The sequence below is a fragment of the Siniperca chuatsi genome, linkage group LG5, assembly GCF_020085105.1.
Source record: "Siniperca chuatsi isolate FFG_IHB_CAS linkage group LG5, ASM2008510v1, whole genome shotgun sequence".
In the NCBI taxonomy this organism is placed as follows: domain Eukaryota; kingdom Metazoa; phylum Chordata; class Actinopteri; order Centrarchiformes; family Sinipercidae; genus Siniperca; species Siniperca chuatsi.
Genome location: NC_058046.1, coordinates 8,315,903 through 8,340,587, shown reverse-complemented (window position 1 = coordinate 8,340,587; position 24,685 = coordinate 8,315,903). Strand labels below are relative to the sequence as shown.

General features: G+C 41.7%; 1 protein-coding gene across 1 annotated transcript in view; it reads right to left on the bottom strand.

The window, feature by feature from the left end:
* Nucleotides 1-22,524, bottom strand: part of gcn1 (GCN1 activator of EIF2AK4) — a 29,400-nt gene extending 6,876 nt beyond the window's left edge. The window contains exons 1-49 of the mRNA XM_044198116.1: nucleotides 22,468-22,524; nucleotides 21,302-21,404; nucleotides 21,147-21,210; nucleotides 20,704-20,835; nucleotides 20,227-20,335; nucleotides 19,908-20,006; nucleotides 18,697-18,831; nucleotides 18,390-18,567; nucleotides 18,212-18,286; nucleotides 17,899-18,027; nucleotides 17,760-17,810; nucleotides 17,564-17,662; nucleotides 17,221-17,394; nucleotides 16,968-17,120; nucleotides 16,770-16,862; nucleotides 16,602-16,677; nucleotides 15,525-15,684; nucleotides 15,170-15,359; nucleotides 14,836-14,960; nucleotides 14,424-14,602; nucleotides 14,211-14,304; nucleotides 14,016-14,129; nucleotides 13,711-13,909; nucleotides 13,475-13,627; nucleotides 12,907-13,088; nucleotides 12,608-12,688; nucleotides 12,132-12,275; nucleotides 11,740-11,864; nucleotides 11,231-11,420; nucleotides 11,048-11,118; nucleotides 10,419-10,584; nucleotides 10,087-10,281; nucleotides 9,702-9,948; nucleotides 9,367-9,488; nucleotides 8,052-8,166; nucleotides 7,507-7,686; nucleotides 6,129-6,349; nucleotides 5,928-5,996; nucleotides 5,700-5,838; nucleotides 5,406-5,602; nucleotides 3,448-3,590; nucleotides 3,236-3,353; nucleotides 2,832-3,047; nucleotides 2,577-2,741; nucleotides 1,429-1,590; nucleotides 1,249-1,341; nucleotides 1,015-1,158; nucleotides 633-902; nucleotides 315-428 (exon numbers count right to left, since the gene is read on the bottom strand). Of these exons, the coding sequence (XP_044054051.1) occupies nucleotides 315-428; nucleotides 633-902; nucleotides 1,015-1,158; nucleotides 1,249-1,341; nucleotides 1,429-1,590; nucleotides 2,577-2,741; nucleotides 2,832-3,047; nucleotides 3,236-3,353; nucleotides 3,448-3,590; nucleotides 5,406-5,602; nucleotides 5,700-5,838; nucleotides 5,928-5,996; nucleotides 6,129-6,349; nucleotides 7,507-7,686; nucleotides 8,052-8,166; nucleotides 9,367-9,488; nucleotides 9,702-9,948; nucleotides 10,087-10,281; nucleotides 10,419-10,584; nucleotides 11,048-11,118; nucleotides 11,231-11,420; nucleotides 11,740-11,864; nucleotides 12,132-12,275; nucleotides 12,608-12,688; nucleotides 12,907-13,088; nucleotides 13,475-13,627; nucleotides 13,711-13,909; nucleotides 14,016-14,129; nucleotides 14,211-14,304; nucleotides 14,424-14,602; nucleotides 14,836-14,960; nucleotides 15,170-15,359; nucleotides 15,525-15,684; nucleotides 16,602-16,677; nucleotides 16,770-16,862; nucleotides 16,968-17,120; nucleotides 17,221-17,394; nucleotides 17,564-17,662; nucleotides 17,760-17,810; nucleotides 17,899-18,027; nucleotides 18,212-18,286; nucleotides 18,390-18,567; nucleotides 18,697-18,831; nucleotides 19,908-20,006; nucleotides 20,227-20,335; nucleotides 20,704-20,835; nucleotides 21,147-21,210; nucleotides 21,302-21,404; nucleotides 22,468-22,485 (6,771 nt within the window). The 5' untranslated portion in view covers nucleotides 22,486-22,524. The remainder of the gene's footprint in view (nucleotides 1-314; nucleotides 429-632; nucleotides 903-1,014; nucleotides 1,159-1,248; nucleotides 1,342-1,428; nucleotides 1,591-2,576; nucleotides 2,742-2,831; nucleotides 3,048-3,235; nucleotides 3,354-3,447; nucleotides 3,591-5,405; nucleotides 5,603-5,699; nucleotides 5,839-5,927; nucleotides 5,997-6,128; nucleotides 6,350-7,506; nucleotides 7,687-8,051; nucleotides 8,167-9,366; nucleotides 9,489-9,701; nucleotides 9,949-10,086; nucleotides 10,282-10,418; nucleotides 10,585-11,047; nucleotides 11,119-11,230; nucleotides 11,421-11,739; nucleotides 11,865-12,131; nucleotides 12,276-12,607; nucleotides 12,689-12,906; nucleotides 13,089-13,474; nucleotides 13,628-13,710; nucleotides 13,910-14,015; nucleotides 14,130-14,210; nucleotides 14,305-14,423; nucleotides 14,603-14,835; nucleotides 14,961-15,169; nucleotides 15,360-15,524; nucleotides 15,685-16,601; nucleotides 16,678-16,769; nucleotides 16,863-16,967; nucleotides 17,121-17,220; nucleotides 17,395-17,563; nucleotides 17,663-17,759; nucleotides 17,811-17,898; nucleotides 18,028-18,211; nucleotides 18,287-18,389; nucleotides 18,568-18,696; nucleotides 18,832-19,907; nucleotides 20,007-20,226; nucleotides 20,336-20,703; nucleotides 20,836-21,146; nucleotides 21,211-21,301; nucleotides 21,405-22,467) is intronic.
* Between the last annotated feature and the right edge of the window lie 2,161 nt (nucleotides 22,525-24,685).

The window sequence follows — 24,685 nt, the reverse complement described above, 5'->3', positions numbered from 1 at the left end:
TCATTCATTACAATCATGGAATGTACAACTTGTCAGGTATCATCTCTTAAATATTCCTGTCCAGCAATAAGTCTGAGCCAGCACTGATTGCTGTTGTAGAAGAGATGTTGCAGGGTTGAACGGGCAAATGGAAAAGCTTCACTGGTCACTGGTGAACAATGGTTTCTTAACGCTTGGCCACAATTACAGTCACATAACTTATAGTCATTTTACAACACAGGAGCTCAGAAAGACAAAAGGATTCTGTAAAAGAACAAAATCATCATGCTGTGATAAGGTCCTAGTGTTTACTGTGTCAGGAGGAGCCTTCTTACCTTCTTGGGCAGACAGAAACCAGGCAGGTTCTGACCCTTAACGTCTGCAGCTGCTGATCTAATGTCTCGATGCAGGTCATCAATCAGAGCTAGCTGGCTGCTTGCATCCAGTTTCTATACAAAAAAACAAACAAACAACACTCAGGCCACATTTACCTTTTGATTAAGAGATAATCAAAGTACTGATCTGTCCTGTTGTCTTTTCACCATATTGTGTAAATGTGTGCAGAAAAAGTATGGCATGAAATTGTCTTTACAACAATGCCAAGACAAAAGTGTGTACAAATATCGCCCGCTTTTATTTGCACGTCAACAAACCTTAGTAATGGAGTTGATGGTCTCCCAGCTCTGAGACAGGACGTCTGGGTTGGAGTCATTGAGAAGGCGGATGAGACCTGACAGCAGGGTGCGAGTATGTGCACTGTAGTCCAGGCGGGTACGAGCAAAGTAGGCGTTTAGGATGGTGACAGCAGCCTGTCTGAGGCCAGGGTCAGCGCCTCGTGTGGCCTCCAGGAGGTCCTCTATGATGATCCGCTGGCCCACTTCATCCTCCACTGAGAGAATCACTGTTTGACAGCTGCACAACTCCTTAAGCAAAGGTAACACATAGGGGTTATGGTTACTTCTTTATGAGGAAAGAACAAAAGGTTCAAACACAACAGCAGCAGTAGATATTATAGCTTGTGAATGCCAGTATTACCTGTGCTTCATCCTCTGTTCCCAGCTTTTCTTTGAGGGAGGAGAGTAGGGCGGGCAGGATGACCCCTAGGTGGCGTGTCAGAGCGTCTCCAGCCACAGCAGACAGGAAGGCCAGAACACGGGTGTTCACAGGAGGAGCAGTCAGCTGGTACAACCAGAGAGGACCGCTTTAGTCAGATACAGCCAGACACAATACTAAGGCTTAAAAAAGGAAAACTTGACTGTGACACTTTACCTTTGGAACCAAGTAAGGCAGCACAGAGCGACTCTTCACCGCCATGACTTGCTTCAGGCCATCCAAAGCAAACTCAGCTGTCTCCTCGTCATCCTGAGGAAAAGACACTCAGTGTATTAAAAGCCAGACTGAAAACTTTTGAATCTTATCTGAATTGCGTTTGTGTCCTCTTTCCCTCACCAGCTGTTTGAGCAGGGTAGGTAGGATGTCGTCCAGAGCCTGGTGACCGATGGTTGCATGAAGCTGCTCAAAGGTTTTGGCTGCAGCCTCTCGGACCTCCTCCAGAGGGTCACAGAGAGCCTTCCTCACTGTGGGGACCAGTGACTCAGAGAAGACGAGCACCTACAGTACAAACACCATCAGTTTAATAATGTTTTATCTCTGTTGCAATTCTCAGACTACTGGTCTAAGATAACCAAATGAACCTGGTTGTCAAAAAGGGTACATACCTTTAATTTGTTCTGTTTTTTAAATTACTTTTTAGTTATTTTAAAAATTTTGATTCCAAACGGAAAGGCAATTCACTTTCACATTGATATGACGACCAAAAAAAATAGGCGAAAAAGGCTAGAAAACTTGAGGAGAGAGAGGGGTATGACATGCATCAAAAGTCCCTGCCCAGAATTAAACCAGTACTATGCAGATATATGGCATCCGTCCTAACCATGACTCCTTAAATTTACACCTTGATATTCAATACTTTGACTGTAAATGCAGCAAAGAATTGAATTTACAAGATGTAGAAGTTTGATATAGAAGGATCAACAAGCTGGCCTTCTGCTTTGCCTCACTTTGGAGACATTTTAATATACAGTACATGGCTTTCTTAATTAAAAAAATCTAAAATGTATGGTGTTTTGTTTTGAATATTGAAAAACTGGTAAAAATGAGATCAATAAATCTATAATAAAAAAATCTGGTTTTGTATATAAAAAATACCTTTCAGTGCAAACACCCTAGTTTAACCATTAACTGTCTCAATTGCATTTCTCTTCATAGAGTGGGAAACACAACAACCTTTGAAAGAGAGGGGGCACAAAATCCTGCTTCAAACTAAACTGCTTCTTTAAAATAAATCTGTAAAACACAAAAAAGTAACCTTAATTGCATGTTTGCAATTAAGCTTTGCATTGTATTGTAGCTTTGAATCCTGGGAGCAGCTCTGGGGTCCTGTTTTTTAATAAATAAAATAATTCCAATAATGTTTGTGGTGTCTCTCCTGCTGTGGGCAACTATAATCTTAATCTCATTCAATCCCACTAGCTATGATGCTACATGCTTGTAAAGTAGCAGAGAAATGTGTGCGTTACAGCGTCTGCGTGACTCACAGCGTCTTTGCTGGTGGACTTCATGATCTCACTGAGCCCAATGCAGACTCCCTGCCTCTCGTCACTCTTGTCAGAGCGCAGTCCCTCCTCCAGGATGGGAATGATCTCAGGGAGAATCTTCTCTCCCAACTTCCTCACCAGATCCCCCAGTGTCCGAGCAGCGATCTAAAACCACACCGACACACAGAGTCAGTAAAAGGCTTGGTTGACAACCAGGGAAACAGAGTGGGTTTACAAAGTTCAAAGGAGTAATACCGTTCTCTTGTCAGGGCAGGTGGAAGCCAAGAAGCCCAGCAGAAGACTGAAGAGGGTTGGGAGGATCTCTCGAAGAGTTCTGGGGGTGTTGGACACCACGATCTTCCACACGTGGAGGGAAGCCTGTCGAACCACCAGCTGAGTGTCTGAACGGCCCATATAGAGGCCAGAGAGGACACGATTACGCCGCTCAGCGCCCAGAGCGCCAATGATAGCCTGGAAGAGAAAAGGTCAAAGGTCAGCACTCCTTGACACATCAATATATAAACACTTTTCAAAGACAGACAAACACTACACTGTTGTGGTGGCAAGTAAAGATATAACAAAAAGACAACTTTTACTTCCTTTTATTAACTGGATGGATTTGTAAAGGATTTTTTTGATGAAAAGAAATGTAATCATACTTTATTGGATGCAGCTGTTCCAAAGTTGTCATCCTCGGAAGCTGTCTCTGTGGTCATCTTTCCTGTGACTCCAGAGATATGGAACAACAGATCTCCAAGCAGCTGCACAGAGCTGAACCTGCAAACCAACAACGATATGGACGCACAGCTAGTTAATATAAGAGTGAGAGTTTGTTCAATCACTAGTGTGTTACCGTGTATTTCAGTCTGACCTGATTCTCCACAGGTCATCAAACAGGCCCTGTTCCAGCTCAGGAAGTAGCAGTGCGATGGCAGTCTCAGCATACATGCTGATGATTCGCTGGCCGGCTCGCAGTGCCGTGTCTCTCACATATTCGTTCTCATCAGCCAGAGCCTGGTGGACAACACAGAGAGGGTAAGAGCAAAGGAAAAAAGGAAAAAATACCTGCTGGAACCTGGTATTTTTACCATATGTATGCTTGTATGTGCGTGTGCATTCAGAAGACTATTTACTGAAACAAGGATGCTTTCTCCAAACCTCATTAACCTCATTAACCCTCATGCAACAGTCATAGACATTGTCCTTAATTACAGTTATATAAAGGAATCAACTTTTCACCTGCAACGGTTACTTCCAATCACTTTTCAAAATGTTAGTTTTCATCTCAGCTGTGTGGCAAAATATTTTTTAGATTAAATGAACAAACTGGAGTGCAAAAATGGTCATTTTAAACTAAGCAGGCGGCTCAACAATGATGCTGATGATGCAGTGTCATTACATTTCGTTTGCACTCAGTTCTGCAACACCTTGAGGCACCTGCCACTTATGCAAGGGTTCTGTTTGTTGATTACAGCTCAGCATTTAATTTAATTCTACCATCCAGGCTGTATAACAAACTTCTCCAACTGGAAGTCCAAAAGTCCCTGTGTCAGCAGACCATGGACTTCTTGCAGTTGAGGAGGCAGGTGGTCAGAGTTAATAAATTCTCCAAGTCTCTGGTTATTAACACTGGTGCCCCACAGGGATGCGCTTTGTCTCCACTGTTATACTCACTTTACACAAATGACTATTTCCCACCCCCAGTCTGTTAAGTTGTTTACGTTTGCTGATAATACCACATTGGTAGGACTAATTTCTAACAACAATGAAACAGCAGAGTCATAGTGGACAACTACTTTTAGTCATAAACGGTCAGGAAATTCAACAGGTGGAGCACTACAAATTCTTGGGTGTAACAATCTCCTTTTCTTTAAAGTGGGAAGTCAACACTACGACAGTTCTGAAGAAAGCGCAGCAAGAACTTTTCTTTTTAAAACAGCTGAAAAACTTTTCCATATCTCGGGATGGTATGATGCAATTTTAGAGCACTGAGAGCATCCCCACCTTTGGAATAACTGTGTGGTATGGAAAAACCTCAGCACAAGACAGGAAACGTCTGGACAAAAAGGTACGCACTGCACCAAAAATCATAGACCGGGAGCTACTGTCCCCTGCTGAAATCTACACCATTAGACTATGGAAAAAGGGACACAATATTCTTCATGACTCCTCTCACCCTGCTAACCATCATTTTAACTTCCTCCCTTCTTTTAAAAGTCTGAAAAGCATCAGAACTAAGACAGCCAGGTTCTGCAACAGCACCTACCCAGAGGCCGTTCATGCCCATAACTTATTAGCGTGCTGCTATCATTCCTGTTTGTAAGACACTGTAAGGGTATGTATATATTGGTTGTGGTACTGATAGCATCCCAATGGGAATGCTTGTATTAATTATTTATTATTATTACCTTATTTACTTTTATGTCCTAAGGTGATATGTGAGGTGGGGTTGTTGCTTTTAGTATTTATGTAAGTACTGAATCATTAACACACGACTTAATCAGATATGCAGACTTCTTTACCGAAACTGAAGATTTCTTTTTCTACAAAAAAAATATTACCACATAATCTAACATGAAAGAATAACATGGGAAAATTTAATTGAATTTTATGATTCACTATTCACAGTTCTGTTTTATATATACAGCAAGAAATTCTGGTAAAGGGTGAGTACTGTATATTATAATACATAAGTAGTTATTTTAAAATCACGGGAAAATCTTCAACCCCAGTAACAGCAGTGAAAGTAAGGAGCAGTGAAATGTGATTCACAACAAAATGGCAAAAAAAACCCCCAAAACAACAAAAACATTCTGGTCATAACAATACCTTGAGAATGCAGGGGATGATGGGCCCAACGTAGGGAGTAAACTTGTCTCCAAAGGTGAGGGGTAGGTAGATGAACATCATGATGTAGCCATCTCTGACATGGGAAGCGATGTCTACCTTGCTGGCTGTTTGCACTACATCTGGCATCAGCTTGTCCAGCTTTTCCACTCCCAGTCCAGCCATCACCTCAGCCAGACCTGAAGACACAATCACACAAATTATTCAGTGAGTCATTTGATGAATGATATTAAGAGCAAATCAGAAACAACACAGGGACAGGGTGTAAGAACTGACCTTGTGCAGCTCCAGAGCGATCTACAGAGCTCTGTTCAGAGGCCAGTGTCTCCATGAGCCACGGCAGCAGGTCGTCAAAGCAGGATTCACCCATCCCCTTCACCATGGCACCCAGGGCTTTGGCTGAGACTGTGCGTACCTGGAGAGGAGAAGAAGAGCAGCTACAGCTTCAGCTTTACACACACAGAGCACGTATTACAGTAGTACTGTATATATCACTATACACACCTCAGGCACCGGGTCCAACAGCGAGGCTTTCAGTCCAGGAATAACACTAGGCAGGTAGGGCGACAGATCCTATAAACGACAACACGTATCACATTGTAAACAAAAGTCAAAACGAAGTCTTCAGAATACACTGGTTTGGAGGACTAGTAAAAGTTTTATTTCGTTTTAAGTTCAATGTCACATTTAGTTAATGCTGTGTACCTTTTGGTCAGTGAGGGAGTACATGTTGCCAATGATCTGAGCGGCCATCTTGCGAGTGTCAGTGGAGCGATCCTGGAAGGCTCTCTGGACGATGGGCATGATGAGGGCCAGGGAGGGGGCGTCGATGAAGTGTACAAACTTGGTGTCCAGCAGCGTCTGCAGGCATGTCTGGGTCCTCTTGGACGGATCAGTGAGAGCATCCAGCAGGATGGGGGTAATGGCTAAGAGGGGAACAATGACATCTGTATTAAAATACTAGTTTACTAAACATCAGTGGTAAAAAAAAGTAATTCTTAAAACTGTACAATTTTTGGATTGAAAGCCTAATATTTTTAATAACTGTACAGTTTTAATTCATGTCTGGCATTGGCTAAACAAAGACTTTTCTGGCAGCATTTCTGAGCTGCTAACTAAAGTACTTTTACTGAATTTTTCTGATTGGCAATGTCAAAATACAAATGAATGTAGATTTAATGCACATGACAGTTGAAATAATTTTAATTGTAACCCTAAATATTGTTGTGTTATTCTATTTGACTGCACTGCATTGTAAATTGATCCCCTCAATAAGGGAATCAACATCTATTTGATATAAACTCAAAAATGTAGCATTACTAGCTTCACAGAGACAGTACATGAAGCTGGGCTTTTGTACTGCCTTCCATTACACTGTACAGATGATAATTTTAAAGTTTGTAACCCCTGTATATCTGGAGTCTATCATTAAGACACTAAAAACTAGACACAAAGAAAACAAGCCTTTCTCTGGTGGAATATGCTAGTGCTTTAAAGAGTACAAATGTTAGCATTGCACTCCTATAACATTGTCGGACTCACAATGGACAGTGGACAAAATCGATACAGCAGAACTTTCTTTTTCCTTGTCAAAACCAGGCCCCTACATTACCTACAATGCAACTCAACCGCCGACAGTTTGGTCTGAGATTTAGGTGGGTTATGCTAGTGGGTTATGCTAGTAGTGTCTAATGTGGCCTCCAGCCGCTAGCCTCAAGCAGAGATGAGGTGTGACAGAGGTCTGGTAAGAGATTTTTTTTTCCATTTTCAAACTCTTAGTCTTCAGCCCCAACCGATGATGAATTTATCAGACTTCACACAGCTACCTCTGGAGCCACAAAACGCTTTATACATTTTTTCCCCATATGCAGTAGTACTCCCCAAGACCAGTAAACAGACTTTGATGTGTAAAATCTGTTGAGTTCCCCTTTAACTATAACTCAGTAATTAAATTAAGTGGTCAGACCCAACGGTAAGTAGACACAAACAAAAGCTGTTTTGAATATTGTAGAACTAACCGTGTAATAATGAGAAATGGGCATACAGCCCCCCAGCTCTGCCCTGTGACTCTTGAGTCACTTACCCAGGATTTCGGGGTTGCGGATTACAGAGCCGATCTGTCGGAGGGCCTGCTGGCCGGCCTTCTGCACCTTCACATGGGAGTCAGTCAGCACCTCAGTCAGCTTGGGCACGATGCTGGGCAGGCAGGAGGACAACTGCTTGGGTGCACAGAAAGCCATGGCACCCAGCAACTCCACCGAGCCTGGAGGAAAGAGGGGGGTGATTCACAATAAGCTACTGTTTGAGTGAACTCATTTGATTGTGACTGTCCTTGTACTGGTATGTGACAACGAAAAAACCCCTTAAAACTCATTACCCAGTTGCACACAACTATTATCATAATGGTTATCAACTAGACAATAATGATGTACCTGAAAACTAGTCTTCATGACATTAAAATCTTAATGTGCCACAAGACAGTTCATATCAATATAGTACAGGAAACGTGCAGTAGTATATAGCATTATCCCAATACGTCAAAAAACCTGGGGATGACTAAATAATTTTCCATCCTCTCAAGACATTCCAGTAATGCCTAGGAATCCTGTGCATGTAGGGATTCCTCACCTGCTTTAGTTCTCCAGGACTCCTCCTCCAGGGCCACCAGCAGGGAGGGAAGGACCAGCTTGACCCCGTGGGCACTCAGGTTCCTCATCACAGCCTTGGCACAGTCATCTGCAGCCTTGCAGAAGGGAAGGGAGAGCGTAAAAACTTTAAACAGGGATCCTACACAATTTTACACAAATTCTATACTGATCGAAGACTGCAATTATTGAACAATTTCCTAAAATCCTGTTTAATGGATCATGCGTTACGTCAACCTTGCTATATTTTAATGTGGATATGCAGAAACACTGGGTGATGCAGAGAGTATAATAATAATTTCACCCTTTCATAACAATTTTGACATTTAACATTTTGATGATACATTAAGGGCTGAAACGATTCCTCGAGTAACTCGATTACTAAAAATCATCGATTCATATTATTTGCATTGAAGCTTTGTTTAATCCATATAACTATATACAGCGCACTGTGTTTCGCACAGATGATTATTACTGTCGCACAACGCGCTGTGTGCTCAGAGACCTTCAGAGCGTCTTTGGTGTGATTTGACGGCACAGATTACAAAGAGGAGGAAAAGTAGCGAGGGACGCAGAAAAGAGACAGGCCAGAGAAAGCGACAGAAAGTGTCCATGAAAACTCTGCATAGTGTGTCTGAAAACTGAACTAGCCTACCACAATAGCACAACGTCTGTGCTTCAGCATCTCAGCAGAAAGTAACATTACAGTCTATGGACCCAGTCCACAGATCGGATGCGACACAAGATATATAAAGGCTAGTAAAGAATGAAGGCTACGTTTGTTATGGCTATATGTAATGGCTAGTTAATAACTTAACTCAATGTGGTGGCTAGTTGGCCCTAAGTTAGCTAGGTTTTGTTCAAGATATTAACCCCAGAAAATAAAATACTGCGGTCAATTTGTGAAAGCCTGAGCTTCATTCATGTTATTTATTATTATGATAGCCGCAGTTCCCGTCCACTCGTTTGTGCCTCAGTAAAGTAGACAGTAAAGGCTTATGCCTGAGCTGTAGTTAGGTTGAAACTTGTAGTTCTGAAACTTAAGCGTATATATACACACACCTTTTTTTCAGAATTTCTTTTCTTCAAAACCCAGAATGTAATATGGCATTTAAATGCACTAAATGGGTCTAGTTTTGACTGACAATATTATTGTATGCAATTTAAGCTATAAAAATGTCGATTTTTCTAAAACCAATTAGTTGTTCATTTTAAAAGACCTGTCTTATTTTTTGCATATTTACTATTGCTCTTTAATAAAGCAAAAGTATTTCTAATCCGAAGATCTGCCCACTCACCTCTCTGACATACTGGTTTCCGTCTCCAAAGCAGAGCAAGAGGTGTGGCAGCACATGGACCACATACGGCTCAAACAGCTTCCCCAACATGTTACATAGCATCTCAAAGGCAAACAGCGCTCCTGGATAGAGACAAACAGCTTGGTCAGTGGTTTCTTCTTTTTTTACCCAAAAAAATACTTTCTGTTGTCTTGAGTGCCAGTAGATGGTGGCTTCTGGTACTCGTGTTGTAGATACAATGAAGACGATGTAGTCTGACATACATAATATCTGCGTCAACAGGTGTAAATTAATACAAAACCAAACAGTTCAGTGGTTGGATAAACTTCACTGACCTTCCCTCCGTCTGAAGTTTTTCTTGTCCTGGATGGCGTCGGTCAGCGTGGTCATGATGTCCTGCTGTTTGAGCGCCAGAATCCCGAGACCTTTGACCAGGCCAGCCAGTCCATACGCTGCTCCCTTTCTCTCTGCGTACTTGTCGCTCTCCAGCAGCAGCTGCAGCAGGTTCCTTACAATCCCTGCAGCGTCCTCTTTGATGGCGGGGACTAAAGGAGGTAAACAGCTGGCCACAGACTCCTGGACCTGATAAGGGATGACAAACCACATTAGATAATGTCGAAAGAAAGGGCTGAATGAAGAGTAATGGGAGTGTCAGCAAAGTGGGATCTTTATTGAAAAATAAATATAATAATTCAAACTCTGGATGCCTAATCACTCTACCTGCTGTGAAGGCGTGGAGAGTGCAGTGATGAGCTTGGCCACGATGGGTTTGACTTTGGGGTCATTTTTGTCCAGATGTTTGGCCAAGGAGCCCATGAGAATAACCACACTCTGACGGACAGAGTCGTAGTTAGCGTCCTGGGGGGCGTCCTTTAGAAATTCCTCAAACACTGGCAGCAGGCAGCTCACGTTGTCCTGTTACATAAAGCAGGTACATAAGGTACAGTGCTAGACATAAATGGTCATATAATACATAGTGCATATTTGAAAGCATCTGTGTGTTTAGGCAGCAAAATGTACAGTAGTTGGCTGAAAAAAGAAGTGAACAGTACCTTTCCATGTGTGTTGAGCGCAGAGAGGGCAGCGTCCAGCATGCAGCGCCGCACCTCAGTGTGGCGGTCGTTCAGAGCATCAGGAACAAAGAAGAGGAAGAGAGGGGTGACCTGAGATTCGTCCAGGTACTGAGACAGCTTGTTCAGAGCCAGAGCAATGCCACACCTGACAAAGAAATGTGTGTGACAAAAGAGCTCGGTGCTTAAGGAACATTTAAAATGTATGGCTTCTATTTACCCTGTTATAATGGGATTAGCTTTTATGATAATATATGATATATAATAGCTAAAGCAAGACATTAATAAGCAAACTGCCTGGGACTGGGGGTTAGGGTTTAATCAGTCTCAAAATTACAGATAAAAGTGGATAAAAGGCTGGCTCTTTGACAAGCACCTTCCAGCCTTCTGTCATCAATATTACTATTATTTGGCATCCTATCGCTCCCTGTTGGAACTCCAAATGTTTCTGGCTTGATTAATAGTAGACTAATGTTAATATTATGCTGGTCAATTGTGCATTCATGAGCATGGGTCTATAGGACACACTGATTTTCAATTCTGGCTCCCAAAATAAGAACGTTAAAAAACCCTGGTATATATTATCTTTGCAAACAAACACTGAGATTTACCTGGCCTCCCACTGGTCAGGTGGAGCTTCAGAGATGACTCTGCCCAGGGCATCCAGCACAGGAGGTGGTCTCTTTAAAAATTAAAAATACAAAAATATCATACTTTGTTTCTGAGCTCAAATTCATCCACTAGCCAGAGTTATAAGAGTAATAATATGATTTGGCCATGGCACAGGGTCTCACATAGAGTTTCTGGTGGTAGAGCTCGGTAAGCTGGCCGAGCACTGTGGCAGACTGGTCTCTGTACTGGGACACGGCACTTGACAGAGCTTCGGCTGCGGCAGAACGGACAGCCTCCTCATGGTGGGTGATGTCTGCAATCAGCAGGGAGCAGAGCTCAGGGACCAACTCCAGATCCAGAGACTCCCAGAGTCTGAGCAGGAAGGACAAGCCAAGAAATTAGTTTAACTGTTGATTTTATTTTGCAGGATGAAACATCTTTTAAACGCGTAAAGAACAGCATGGTTAAAATTTCAAGTATTCAAATAATGGTATGGTAGTATGGTGTCATAATGATGAAGAGAGAAACGGGGAACATGAATGTGATTTGGAGAAAAAAAAAAAATCTGAAAACTTGGGAGACTGCTGTTGGAAAAGATGAAAACGACACTCATGTAGGGACCAATGAGTTTTAGTAAAGAATATGCACTCAGCTAGTAGAAGAAAGGAACAAGAAACCCCAAAATACATACTTTTCAGCCAAGGCTCGGCCCTCCTCTTCGACATCAAACCTGGCAACCCAAAGTCTGCGCAGCAAATTCAGCCCGCTGGCCTCTGTGCTGTCTGTGGGCAGGGCAAACTCCATTTCCACCAAACCCTGAGCACAGAGAAACTGGGTGTTAATAGCATGTCTAATAGGAATACACATTCACATGGGCTATATAATTTGTCACTTAGCCAAAGTTAGCACTAAATATGTTAATAGCAGTATTTTCATCTTGATCTAGAAACTGCATTCCTTTTTCAATGAACAAAACAAACCATCAAATGTGGTGACTTTCCCTGTCTGTACACCAGTTTACTCTACTGTGGGATAGGCCATCTTCAACAAATAACAAATAAAATGAACTGATCCAAAGCTCACCCTGAGCGCAGCATCCCGGACAGAGAAGCAGGGTGAAAGCAGGGCGTTGAGCAGGACGTCAATCTCTTGCTGCTCTGCCACAGTGCAGCCATCTCCTCCTCCAGCACTGGCACACAGCGTTGTCAAGCACTGAGCCGCCAACACCTGAAACACAGTAGTTTCAGTATGAAAAGTCTCACATCACAGGGTTAAGCAGCAATTCTGTCAGCCATGGCTATATCAGGTTGTTTTAACAGGAAAGAGAAAAAGGATGGAACAGACAAAAAGTAGAATGAGAGATAAAGAGCTTACTAAAACTAAGCAAATGAGTCACATACAGTAAATACAAACAACGGACAAATGCAGCACTAGAAAATCAATGCTTTATTATTACGAAATATAGCCAGGATAGAATCAGCAAAATAAAATCAGGCCAACAACAACGAAAAGCAGATGTTGGAAATTAATTTAAACTGTCAGTAAATTCCCTTGTTTACCTGGAGTCTCGGGGTGGCTGTGGAAATAATTCTTGTCAGTAGCAGCAGCATGTTGACACGTGGAAGCAGTTCTGGGCCGTTCTGAGACAAAAAAAAACAACACAACAGTTAGTACATAAATCCATTAAACTACTAATTAAATGGCTGTACTGTCACATAAAGCTTTTTCAATTTGCTATGCCATTTATTTTTTACAGACCAATGGCTCTGCTAACTAGGTATGAACAAGGTGTGCGAACACAACACTTCCTGCGCAGATCACAGACAAAAGAAAATGCAATGGAGATCTGAGTCGCTACCTCATCTATAACAATGTCATCACTGTCTGTGTCAGCCCGAAGATGGGAATGTTCCGTGATAACTTGCAAGGCTCTGATCATCAAGTTCTCACTCTCCTCGGTGCTGCCTGAAGACTCCTTGAGCATGGCGTTGAGGAGAGGGAAGCAAAAGGAGAAAGCAGGAGCAGACAGTGGAGCCACGTCTAAGGAAAAATCATTAGATAACAGTTTAATCTTACATTCCTTAAAATAAATAGGAAAACAGGACAAGTTAGATTTCCAACAGAGAGTTCCTATAGTGGTTTCATTGTTTAGGCCATTTTGTCCAAGTCTGAACACAGTGTCTTTGATTCTGAAAACAGTGTCCAGATGACTACGACTGAAACACTCCTGGACGAATGAGGGACTACACCGTCTCAAGTCTGAACATATTCAAACAACATATAACACTTCATTATTAGCAAGAAACAGAAATATGATTTAGAACAAAAGTGTGCATGTGTGTCTGTATGTTGAAAAAAAAAATGTGGTTGCTTCTGGTGTTTACACTGTAACTGTAACTTTCACTAGTGTCCATGACTGTGCTCACCACCAGTCTTGGCCTCTCTTTGTGGGACAGTGTGGTTGTGCAGCAGCAGTATGGTGCGGTGGGCTGCTGTGTCCAGGTCCTCCTGTCCCCAGGCCTCGTCCAGATCACACTCTGGCTTCAGCAACCGTAAAGTCACATGTCCCACAAGCACGGCTAGAAGGTAAAAAACAGACATTGACTCGAGATGCTGAGGCTGTGTTTATCAATACAATACAATACTAAGACAAGCCATGTACCTAGAGAGTGAAGGTGTTTGGGCATGAGGCACACTCCGATGTCCAAGAAGACCTGCTGGATGCGTGGAGCAGCCAAAGGGGATTGTAGCAGTGGAATTAGGACCTGGAGGACAGAGGGGAGCTCCCTGGTGATCTGAGGTGGTCTCTCTATCAATGCGGCTTCCAGCAGACCCACCACGCTCTGCAACTCCACATCCAGCTGGTGACAACAAGAAGTACGCCACAGCTCAAAAAGGAGAAATTAAGACTGTCACGCTTCAGACGCTCAGTTTTAGAGAACTAATTTTAGTGACTTGGTTCCATACCCCTTGAAGTCTCTTGCGAATAGCGGCCTCCTTTTCCAGCTGGATTTGCATCATTTCCTTCTGTTTGCTGGTTAGCTGCAATTCCTCTTTGATGCCTTTTTTCTTCTTAAGCTCCTGCAAGATCAAAGAGAAATCAAAATGTGTTCCAGACATTAACACCACTGAAAAACACAAATGGTGGTAAGACCACTTTACCTCCTGTAACTCCAGTTCAATGATTTGTTCCTTGTAGGAGTAGGCCTTGTTCTCTCTCTTCATGTTGACTTTCTTGGTGCTTTCCTTCTGGGCACTGCAGCAAGCATAGAGGCGGAGAACAGAAGTAAATAAATGCTAAAACAGACAACAGAAAGTTCTGGCAATTGCTGTTGAGTTCAGAAGTCCACAGTGGTAGGAGAGGTTATGTGTTACCTCTGGATGATGCTGTTGTCATACAGTTCTCCCTCAGGCGTCAGCATGATGGCGTACTCCTCCCTGGTGACGTGGACTAGAGCCGGTCGGGAAAGCCCCTCTGTGACATGACTGATTACCCGCGGTAACAGCTTGTTGGGGGAGAGTCTGGAGAGGGCACCGACTGCATTTTTCACAGCCTGAGAAGAACAAGGTGACCACTAAAAATCCTGGTGGCATGTAAAATACCTCAGCAAGAGTCAAACACCAATGTTCCTCTAGATATTCTGCACATTTTTACATCCTGTATGCAGAATGTTTATTTATCCTCCAATCAATCTTCGGTTCTTCACAGGAAGCAGTTAAGTACACTGTAGTGTTCTTGTGTGTTTAAAACGCATGTCAATGCAGGAGGTGTGTGTTATTTACAGACCTGGTTGTCAGCGTTGACTTCCAGTAGATGTGGCAGAATAGCCTCCAGATTCTTTTCTATAAATTCTTCTGCTTTTATGTTCATGGAGAAGAGCAGAACAGGCCAGAGGCCGCAGCGAGCTCCGACTAAAAGAGATATACATGGAAAGATGTCAAATATGGGACAGAGATGTCAAGAAATGTCAAATATGGGACAGAGCACCATTACACTATACCAACAAACCATGTGTTATTAAGCTACAAATACTGGCATACAGTTAACAGTTAATGGTTAACCTGAGTAGGGTTAACAAATGGGCAGCAGATTCATTCTGGAGAGCAACTCATTCTCATACCTATGGATGGATGATGAGTGACTATGAGGATCTCCATGGCCAAATTCTCTGCTTCGGTGGGGTCACCCCATTGGCTGGCAGAGGAGCAAACAACACACAGCGCGTCCAGCAGGACACGAGGGGGAATGTAGCTGCGACCCAGCTCTGTCAGCTCTCCAGACTCTGATACCAGGACGTCCTGGGGCAAAACCTGAACATTTACAGCATACAGTCAGTAACAAGCAGGCTGAGAAAAAAATTAACTAATCTTTTTAACGGTCAAGCTGTAGCGGTTGACTGATTCAATGATCCACAACCAACTTTTAGAAATGTAGCTCTGTGTTTTTGAGGTCTATGGTGAATAATCAGTCTGTACTTTGTGTTTGTTGATGACCACGCGGAGTTCTCCCAGAAGGCCATAGGCAAGATTGGATCCACCCAGAGAGGAGAGCAGCTTCCTGATTGTCTGCTGTGCCCGTTTCCTCACACGCCAGCTCCGAGACAGCAGAACCGCAACTATGGCATGATGATACATCCTACAGAACAGTCATATGCAGGGAAAATTAACTAGTGATTAAAGCACTACAGGATTTAAATAAATTAGACAAATCATTTTTCCTGCGCAAAAACGAAATTAGATTTCTTTGGACAATCCTTTCAGAAAGCAAATATTTACAGGAAATCATTGCTTATAATCATAACCCACTTCAGCTCTATGTCATAGAAAAAGGGTTAATACACTTATAATTACGTGATAATCCTTGTATTGCAACCATATTGTATGCGAGGCCTTTTTTCATGTTCAATATTATTATGAGTACTGGAGGCCTACTCAAAGCAAAAAACAGTGCATCAGGTATACTGCTAAAGTAGTATACTATAGTAAAACAGAAAGCATAATTAAATTCTAAGAAAATATCAAGGGCCTTAATGCACTTGTGATCAACCACATTTTCAAAGAACATTTAAATACATATCCAATAAAGCAATATTCAAAGTTAATGCTAATGCTTATAATCAGCCTGCAAGTGCGTGCTACCACTTAAGAGCAATTATATACTTGCTTTTAATTACGTGTTTGGGTGTGCATGATTGCTATGCCACTATAACACTATGTATCCACACGATGCAATTCAGCACATGTATGGTGAGGGCAATATATCAGGATGTTAAGTAAGGTCAGCAGGCAGAGTCAGCATGTTTAGTTAAGTTTACATTGTGCAAAATCATAAGTTCAAGGAACATATTTCGGTGTTTGCCAGGGATAATTTGGCCAGGGATAATTTGGTGGATATACCTTTTAATCCTCCGGGTACACACAAAATATGCAGGCAAATATGTGAACAATACCTCTTGTGTCACATTAAATTAAATTAAATTGAGTATACAGTATTAGCGCTCTAGGACATTTTCAAGTCCAAAAGTTTATATGTTAACAGAGGGACAGACTCACTGTGATTTGCTGGTGTTAAGCCTGTGAGCATGATCCAGGAACAGCCTTTCACAGAGCAGCAGCACTGTGAGCAGAGCTAAAGACAGCGAAAGAAACAAGCCATCATTTCATGTTTTAATATTTCTAAACACTCATAAGCCTTTAAGCTAGTAAGATATGTTGCCTTACTTTCTTCATTAGCCTGGGAGAGGAACTTCTCTGTGGTGAAAAGTGGCTTCTTCTCATCTAAGATCAGGTTCCAAAAGTTGGAGAACTTGGCCTCTGCAGAGACAAAAAGACAAAAGTCCTTATCACTTCCCATCCTTGTATGCTAAGAGTTCTTCAACAGTCTCAATATGTGAGAAAAAGTAATGATGCCAGCCTCACCTGTCTGGGTCTCCAGCAGTGCCAGTCGACTCAAAAGAACAGAAGCTGCCACACCTTCTGCAAGCAGAGCATGCTGGGAGTTTTGCGCCACAGCCTTCTCCACTGTTTGGAGGAGCAAGGGCATGAGGTCTGAGGCTTGGGCCAGAGTGTCACCTAAAAGCAGGGGAAAAGGTGAGAGCACATGACTAAGGACTGAGTTCAATTTAAGGATCTGTATATTCGACCGTGGCACAACGTCCCTTGTGTGACTGACCTCTGAAGGCCCCCAGCATGGCCTGAAGATAGGCGTGTCGAACCAGGGAGGTGGAGGTCTTGAGGGTGAAAGCTTTCTTCAACCAATCCAGCAGAGCGGTGGGAACTTCCACTGTGAGACGACTGCTCCACTGGGAGAGCACAGACACTGCATGCACCAAGGTACCCTCGTGAACTAAATAAAACAAAGAAAAGTTAGTACCAGACTGAAACATTACACTGTGGTCTCTTGAAGAATTTCCAGGCCCAAGGAATAAACTTGAATTATGTGTTCTTTCTGTGAAGATAATTTGCCTAAAGTTAATAAATCAGTCTAGCATTCTGGCAGGAAGGAGAGGCGATACCTTCTTGCTGTAAATAAGGGATGAACATCACAGTGACTGCAGAGCTGAGAGTCTGGCTGGAGGTTCCTGACACGGCATGATGGCTACAGCTGGCAATCCCTAGAACAAGATGAAAATTCTCAGGTTGAAAAAATGTCTGTTTGCAATTCTATCTCATGGATAGCTAATGATTATAATTGTTTGCAAGGCCTCTTACCTGACAACACACTCATCTTTTGGGCAACAACTGTGAGCTTTCCCTCAGACCCTGCAACCACAAGAATTATGATTCAGCTGAGCAAAACCAGACACGATTAAGACAATATTTCAGTTTAATATTTTATTAATTCGTTCACCTCCGAGGATCTTGAAGAGGTGTGTGACAATGTCCTGAACAGCAGAGAGGTCACTGCACTGCTGGGCCAGATTCTGCATGGCCTGGACTGCCTCCTCCATCAGCTGGGCATTATTAGCTTTTAGCTGGCCTGAAACACAGACCATACCAATAATTAAATACACAATTATGCTAAATTGAGTACACAGCCTTTCAGTCATTATTTCCACTGTGACAAATCATACCCTCATGACAGCTGAGTGTATGCTTTAAAAAAATATGTTCCACAAGACGCATACAAAACTAAATCAATGGAGCATCCATTATGACCTTACTTGCGATGGCCTTTCCAATATCCATGGCATACTGACTGAGGTCGAGAGTTACAGCGGACAGCAGGCAGGAAACGGCTGGAAAGAGACCAGACAATGTTTTAATCCACTGTATGAGAGCTGCCTGAGCATCAAGCAGGTAATTATTTTACTCGATCATCAGAAATTGAAAGCATCTCACTCTGCATGGCGTTCTCTGGACTCCGGAGCAATGTCTTCTGCAGTGTAGGGAGTAGCAGCTCCTTGAACTCAGAGTGGGACACATGACGCAGTAAGGAGCCACTTTTGTCCAAAATGTGCTGTTGTGGTTTTGTCTTGCTCATAAGGACTGATTTTATGTACAGGTCCAACAGTGCACTCTGAAAATCAGTAGACACAAGGTTATATGTTGTAGCCTCAAAATATATTTATTTGAGATTCCATGTACTCCTTGAAAAAAATCTGAATGAAGAGCATAAAAGCACGACTGGTTAATGATGAAAACTCACCTTATGCTTCTCTATTGTAGCTTTGTCTTTCTGAGCAGTGCAGAAGTCTAAACACACCCCCAGTATGGCCAGAGTAGTGGGGCTCTGGTCCAGACTCAGCAGTGTGCTGATGTATTGATCAACCAGTCCAGGGTTCTGTTAAAGACAACAAAATATCAGACCTATCCAGCATGAGGATCCTAGATGTTGTCAACTGCTTAAATTAAGGTTATATGTATAGTCCAATATCACATATGTCTCTTTGGATTATACAGGTCCACAGCAGCAATGGTTTCTGATCAGAGGTTTAAAGACAACAGTCTAAACCCCCATCTGGACAGGATTAATATTACAGGGGGAGATGGGTAATTAAAAAGTCACTAAATTAATTACAGAAGCTGGTTCTGTAAGATGTGCTGCGGGAAAACCATGTGACCTTCATCAGGCTTAGTATTATTTTATTATTATTATTTACATGTAATTATTTAGGTGTAATTTGATTCTTAACACAGACAATTTCAAACTACTGTGAAATTATAACAGTATTAATCGTTAGGTTTATCATTTATTCACTGTAGTATGTATTAATCATTTGTCTTTATGTGTTCTCGTCTGTCTCTGTATCTGCATGGACTGTGTAATTAAGGGGTCCATGTAAGGAAATGTCTTTTTAATTAAAAACTAACTGAAACCAAATGTCTTTTTAATTGAGTTTGGATGATGTCAGTGCATGTACATAGCATGATCAAGAACATGGTATACAAGTGTTCTGAGGGCCAACACAGTGAGGTTCTTTGACTTGAAACGCTATATAATGTACTGTCAGAAAGTATTTGGGGAGACGCACCTTGGTTGGTTCTTGTGGTAAGGTTTTGTGATGTCCTTCTAATTAATTAAAATTATATATTTCAACTCTTCTGTGTTTGGTGTTATGTCATTATGTGTTGAGTGCTTTCAGATAATTTCCACAACACTACTTTAAGGGGTGAAAGATCTAAGACATATGCTCTTCAGATGGGATGAAAATCACTAACCAGCGCAGGTAATTTTGTCCAGACCCTCCCTAGTCTGGTTCCAGACCTCTGCATCACCCCCACATCTCTGATTTGTTTAGTGATTTAAATAAAAGTGAATGACTGAGTTAAACAAAAAGGCAATTCAGTCTGATCATCAGGTTAGATCAGCATGTGTCTTTTACTGCCAGTGTGTTCCATACAGTGTACTGTACTCACTTCCTCCAAGAGGTGACTGAGATTCTTGAGGCTTGATTTCTGGGCCGTGGTCTTGGCCCCACCCACCACCTCAGCCACAAGAAGGCTCTGAACCTCCACCTAAAAGAGAGGACAACAGACCACAAGGTCATAATGACATCCAAAATAAAACATTGATGCTGGTCAAGTGTGGACAAATTCTGTGTGACAGATTTGTCAAATCCATTAGCCACTTCAGCAGGTAACTAAGACAGTAACATTTAACACCTCAGTAAGAACTGTATGACAGGGTATAAACAGTAATTTTTTATTTTAAATTTAAAAAGACTCTTTTACTGACCATTTTCTTCCAGATGGGTCCTTCTCTTTTCTCTGGGGCAGAAAACACACTGGGGACTAACAGGCAGGTCCAAGACAAGCCGATGAAGGCGGCAGAGCCTGTGCTTTTACTGTATATATAATAAGGCGAACATAAGAGAGGGGAGAATAATATACAACCAAAGATTTTATTTAATCAGTTATTTGTTTTTAATGTTAATAAAACATAGAAAAAACAGTGCAAACCTTGTTATTGTGTATCAGTGTAGTTTATTGCGTATCTCCTAACTGCACTCACATCCTTATAATGATATACACTACACTGTATAATTATTGCTTACCCTGCCTGTCAAACATATAGTGAAAATTTAAAGATGTCTAATGCTGACAGTGCTATGATGACGCATACGTTCTCTTCTGTAAATCTGTAAATGTAGGAATTTCTTAAGTGGTGCAACTACAAACTTAAAAAAATGCTATATAAAGTTCAGAGCAGTACCTGGGCTCTCCTTTTTTGCTGATGACTCCACTATTCAGCAGGCAGTGGAGGAGGCTGGTCACCAGGATGTCAGGCTGACTGTCAGCCAGCTGGGCAATGACGGAGAGGAGCTCTCTGCGCGATGCAGCATCGCTGAGAAGCACACACATCCATGTAAATACAAAGGATATACACTCACAGACGTTTCTATTATTTTGTCCACCCCATTTAAATCATTGAGGGTAGGCTAAATAACAGGAACATCAAACAAAAACTGAACATTATAACCTTCATGAAGGTATGATTTATTGCTGGACTGTTGTATTAGACTGCATTAGTTTTAGCTAGGTTTACCTAATAAACTAGCAACTGAGTGTAAACATTAAAACAAAAACCTGTTTTGGGATTATTCAATTGTGTTAAGTGTGGTTTTCTTGTGTCTGAAAGTCATTACATACACCTACCGATATCTGTGTGGAGTGAGACAAAAGAGCTTGCATAGTCCTTTGACGGCAGGCTCTGGTAACTCTGAAAGAGATATTTTGAAGAAGCATTAGTGTTGATTATAGCAACTATTTTAAACATACTGTAGAAAATTAAATAACACAAAATCCCTCACCTTTGCCCTTTATACACTTTTTCAGCTCTCCAAATATCTCCTTGCGCTCTTTCACACTGGCTGTAGTCACTTTTACAGCAAATTTCTTCAGTGTATCTGAAACCTGGAGTAATAGTCACATTTAGTATAAGGACTTGTCTAATGACTTCAATGAAGTAAATGGCTGCAGTGACGTCGTCAGTCCAACCTACGGTCTAGATCCCCAAGATATTTAGTTCATGATCATATGGGACAAGGAAGGGCGCCTCATCTATACATTTGAGAATCTGGACCTAGGGAATACTTGGCTTTTTTCTTGAGGAATGGCTTAAACGATTGGCTGATTAGCATATAAGTAGCAGATTGATTTTCTGGTGATCTACAAATCGACTAATCGTCTCAGCTCTAGTTACATGTTTGTCAATTCATATTTGGGACCTTGATAAGATCTGATCTTAACATATATGTGTCAGTTTTAAGTTTTGTCTAATATTGTTCTGGGTGGGAATGAGATTTCTTCAGAGAAATTAGAGAGAAAATGATGAAAATGTTTCTTTGTGGAGCTGCTCTTTATATATTTTACTCTCAATAAATATATATTGCAGAAAAGGTAATTGGCAGTAAACACTGTAAAGGCCTTGATTTTAAATCAACTCGTGGTCGTCAAAGAAATTTTCAGCACAGGCAAAGCTATGTACCACGCTGACTAATGTATTGTATATTTCATGCACTCACAACATTACAATTTACTACTTTTGGAGGGCGTGGCTTAACGCATCATCATCATCAGATGCTCGTCTGCCTAATTTGGAGAATTCAGACCAATTGAAGTTAATGACGGTAAGTTTAAACCCCCGACGAGGTAGTATACAAGACAGTATTATTCAAATAAAGCTTCAGCTCGACTCCTGCTGTGGACAGAGACCAGCCCTCTGTCAGCACAAGGTGGTTATCGTTAGCTGCAGCAGCAGCTGTAGTCTGATGAAGTCGCACTGGGGCTACGTAGCACTGAGCTAACAGCCTGCGCGGCGGCTGTTGTTGAATTTTGCCTGAGTTTCTAGTTTAATGCCAAAGCACACCAAGATGTTTATAAAGCGCCACTCAAGAGACCACGAATTCGGTGTCTACTGTTCTTGAATACCTTTCTGTGAGCGAATATTATACTACTAAAAAACTGCCACACAAACCTGCGTGTCCGCTGCCATCTTGCCGGTCTTGATGCAGGAAGGATTTGTTTAAGTCACTTCCGGGTTACAACTGCTACGTAACCTTTTTTTTTTTTTTAATATAATCAATATAAACATTATTATTTTCTGTCTTTATATAAAATGTAAAAAAAATAGAAGCTATTAAAGAAAAGATAAATGTAAAAAGGAGCCCACGTGTGAATATATCTTATTAACATTTGTAAATATGGTAGAAAAGGTTTCAGCCGTAGTCATCTGGACACTGTTTTCAGAATCAAGACGTTTCGGCTCCCATCCGGAAGTCATTCTCAATTGTGAAAATGGTCTGAGAACTCAGAAATTTAAGCTACTTAAGCCCTGCCCTCAGGGAGGAGTCTTCCTGAGGAGTGTCTGCTGTTTGCCCTGCCTAGTTTCACCTGAAACTGACCTTCTTTTTGTTTCCATGATGTCCCAGTAATCAGGCCTATTGTTTTCTGGCTGCACCTCCCTCATCACTGTTAAGTACCTGATTAGCATATGATTGGCTTGACCATGGTGCTAATACACTGTGGTAAACGGTTGGCAAGTTGAATCTCAGACCACCATTTCTGTTTAAAGAGGGGTTTTCTTTTTTCACAAAAATGGCTTCTTTGACTCCTCTTTCAAACCAACTCTTCTGAAACGTCTTGATTCTGAAAACAGTGTCCAGATGACTACGACTGAAACCTTTTCTACGATGGAACACTCCTGGACGAATTAGTCACTACACCGTCTTGATTTGTAAATATGGATATTTTCAAATATGCAGATATTGAAATAGTTAATGTCTAAGGGTTTTTGGAAGAAAACACATGGAGGAAAAAAGAGATCTCGAGGGACACGCTCATTACATTTACACACATACACAAATGAGATTAATATAACTGAAGCTATTTATTCCTTATTCACAGTTAATATAGAACGTTATTCAAAGTTAATTTTGGAGTGCAAGCTTTAAAGACCCAGCTGTGGATGTCAAACCAAAACTGTTGGTCTTTTGAGCATGAAAAAAAAAGATGATCAATATTCCACTCCAGGGAAACAAACAAAAGGCACTAGACGTGTTTGTTTGTTTTTTGTAAAAAAAAAAAGTTGAGTGGATAAAACATTCATTATTTTGTACTGTGTGTCCTTTACTTTTTTCTTTAGTCCTTGGATACTGCATAAGAACCATGACATTAATACTGCTTTCAAGTAAAATACATTACTTTCTCTGTTTTTGCAAATCCTTCTCCTCACCTACAAAGCTCTTAATGGTCAGGCACCATTGTATCTTAAAGAGCTCATAATACCTTATTATCCGACTAGAACACTGCGCTCCCAGGATGCAGGGTTACTTGTGGTTTCTAGAGTCTCCAAAAGTAGAATGGGAGCCAGAGCCTTCAGTTATCAAGCTCCTCTCCTGTGGAATCAGGTCCCAGTTTGGGTTTGGGAGGCAGACACCATCTCCACATTTAAGAGTAGGCTTGAGACTTTCCTCTTTGATAAAGCTTATAGTTAGGACTGGCTTGGGTGAGTCCTGAGCCATCCCTTAGTTATGCTGCTATAGGCCTAGACTGCCAGGAGACTTCCCATGATGCACCTCTTTCTTCTCTCCCTTTCCATCTGTATGCATTTTTATCCCATTAATGCAGGTTACTAACTTGACATCTTTTCTCTGCCGTAGTTTTGTGCTTTCTCGTCTCTCTCCTTCTGTCGCTTTTAGCAGGTATTTCTGCTTCCAGAGCCACAGAGACTGGATCTGTGATTGTGGGCCACCTGCTGCCCCTGTGGTCCTGCTCGACAACTGTTACTACAATTGTTATTATTAGTCTTATTACTAGTATTATCATTATTATTCCTATCACTATTATTCCTATTATTATTACTTTATTAATAATACCATTACCATTACATTATTATTATTTTAAAATTCTAGGTGGAATTTGCATTGTGCTTTCCCCCCTCCTTACTCTCTCTCTCTCTCTCTCTCTCTCAACCCAACCCGCCGCCCACCCTGAGTCTGGTTAGGCCCCAGGTTTCTGCCTCTTAATGGAAGTTTTTCCTTGCCACTGTCGCCAAGTGCTTACTCATGCTGTAAATCCCTAAAACAATCAACTTCAACTGGAAAACACTATCGTCTGGCTTTGCTGATCACTTAAATAGAAATGGTTACTGTGGAGCTGAACAGCACCTCTAGGTATGAATGTTTTTGTAATTT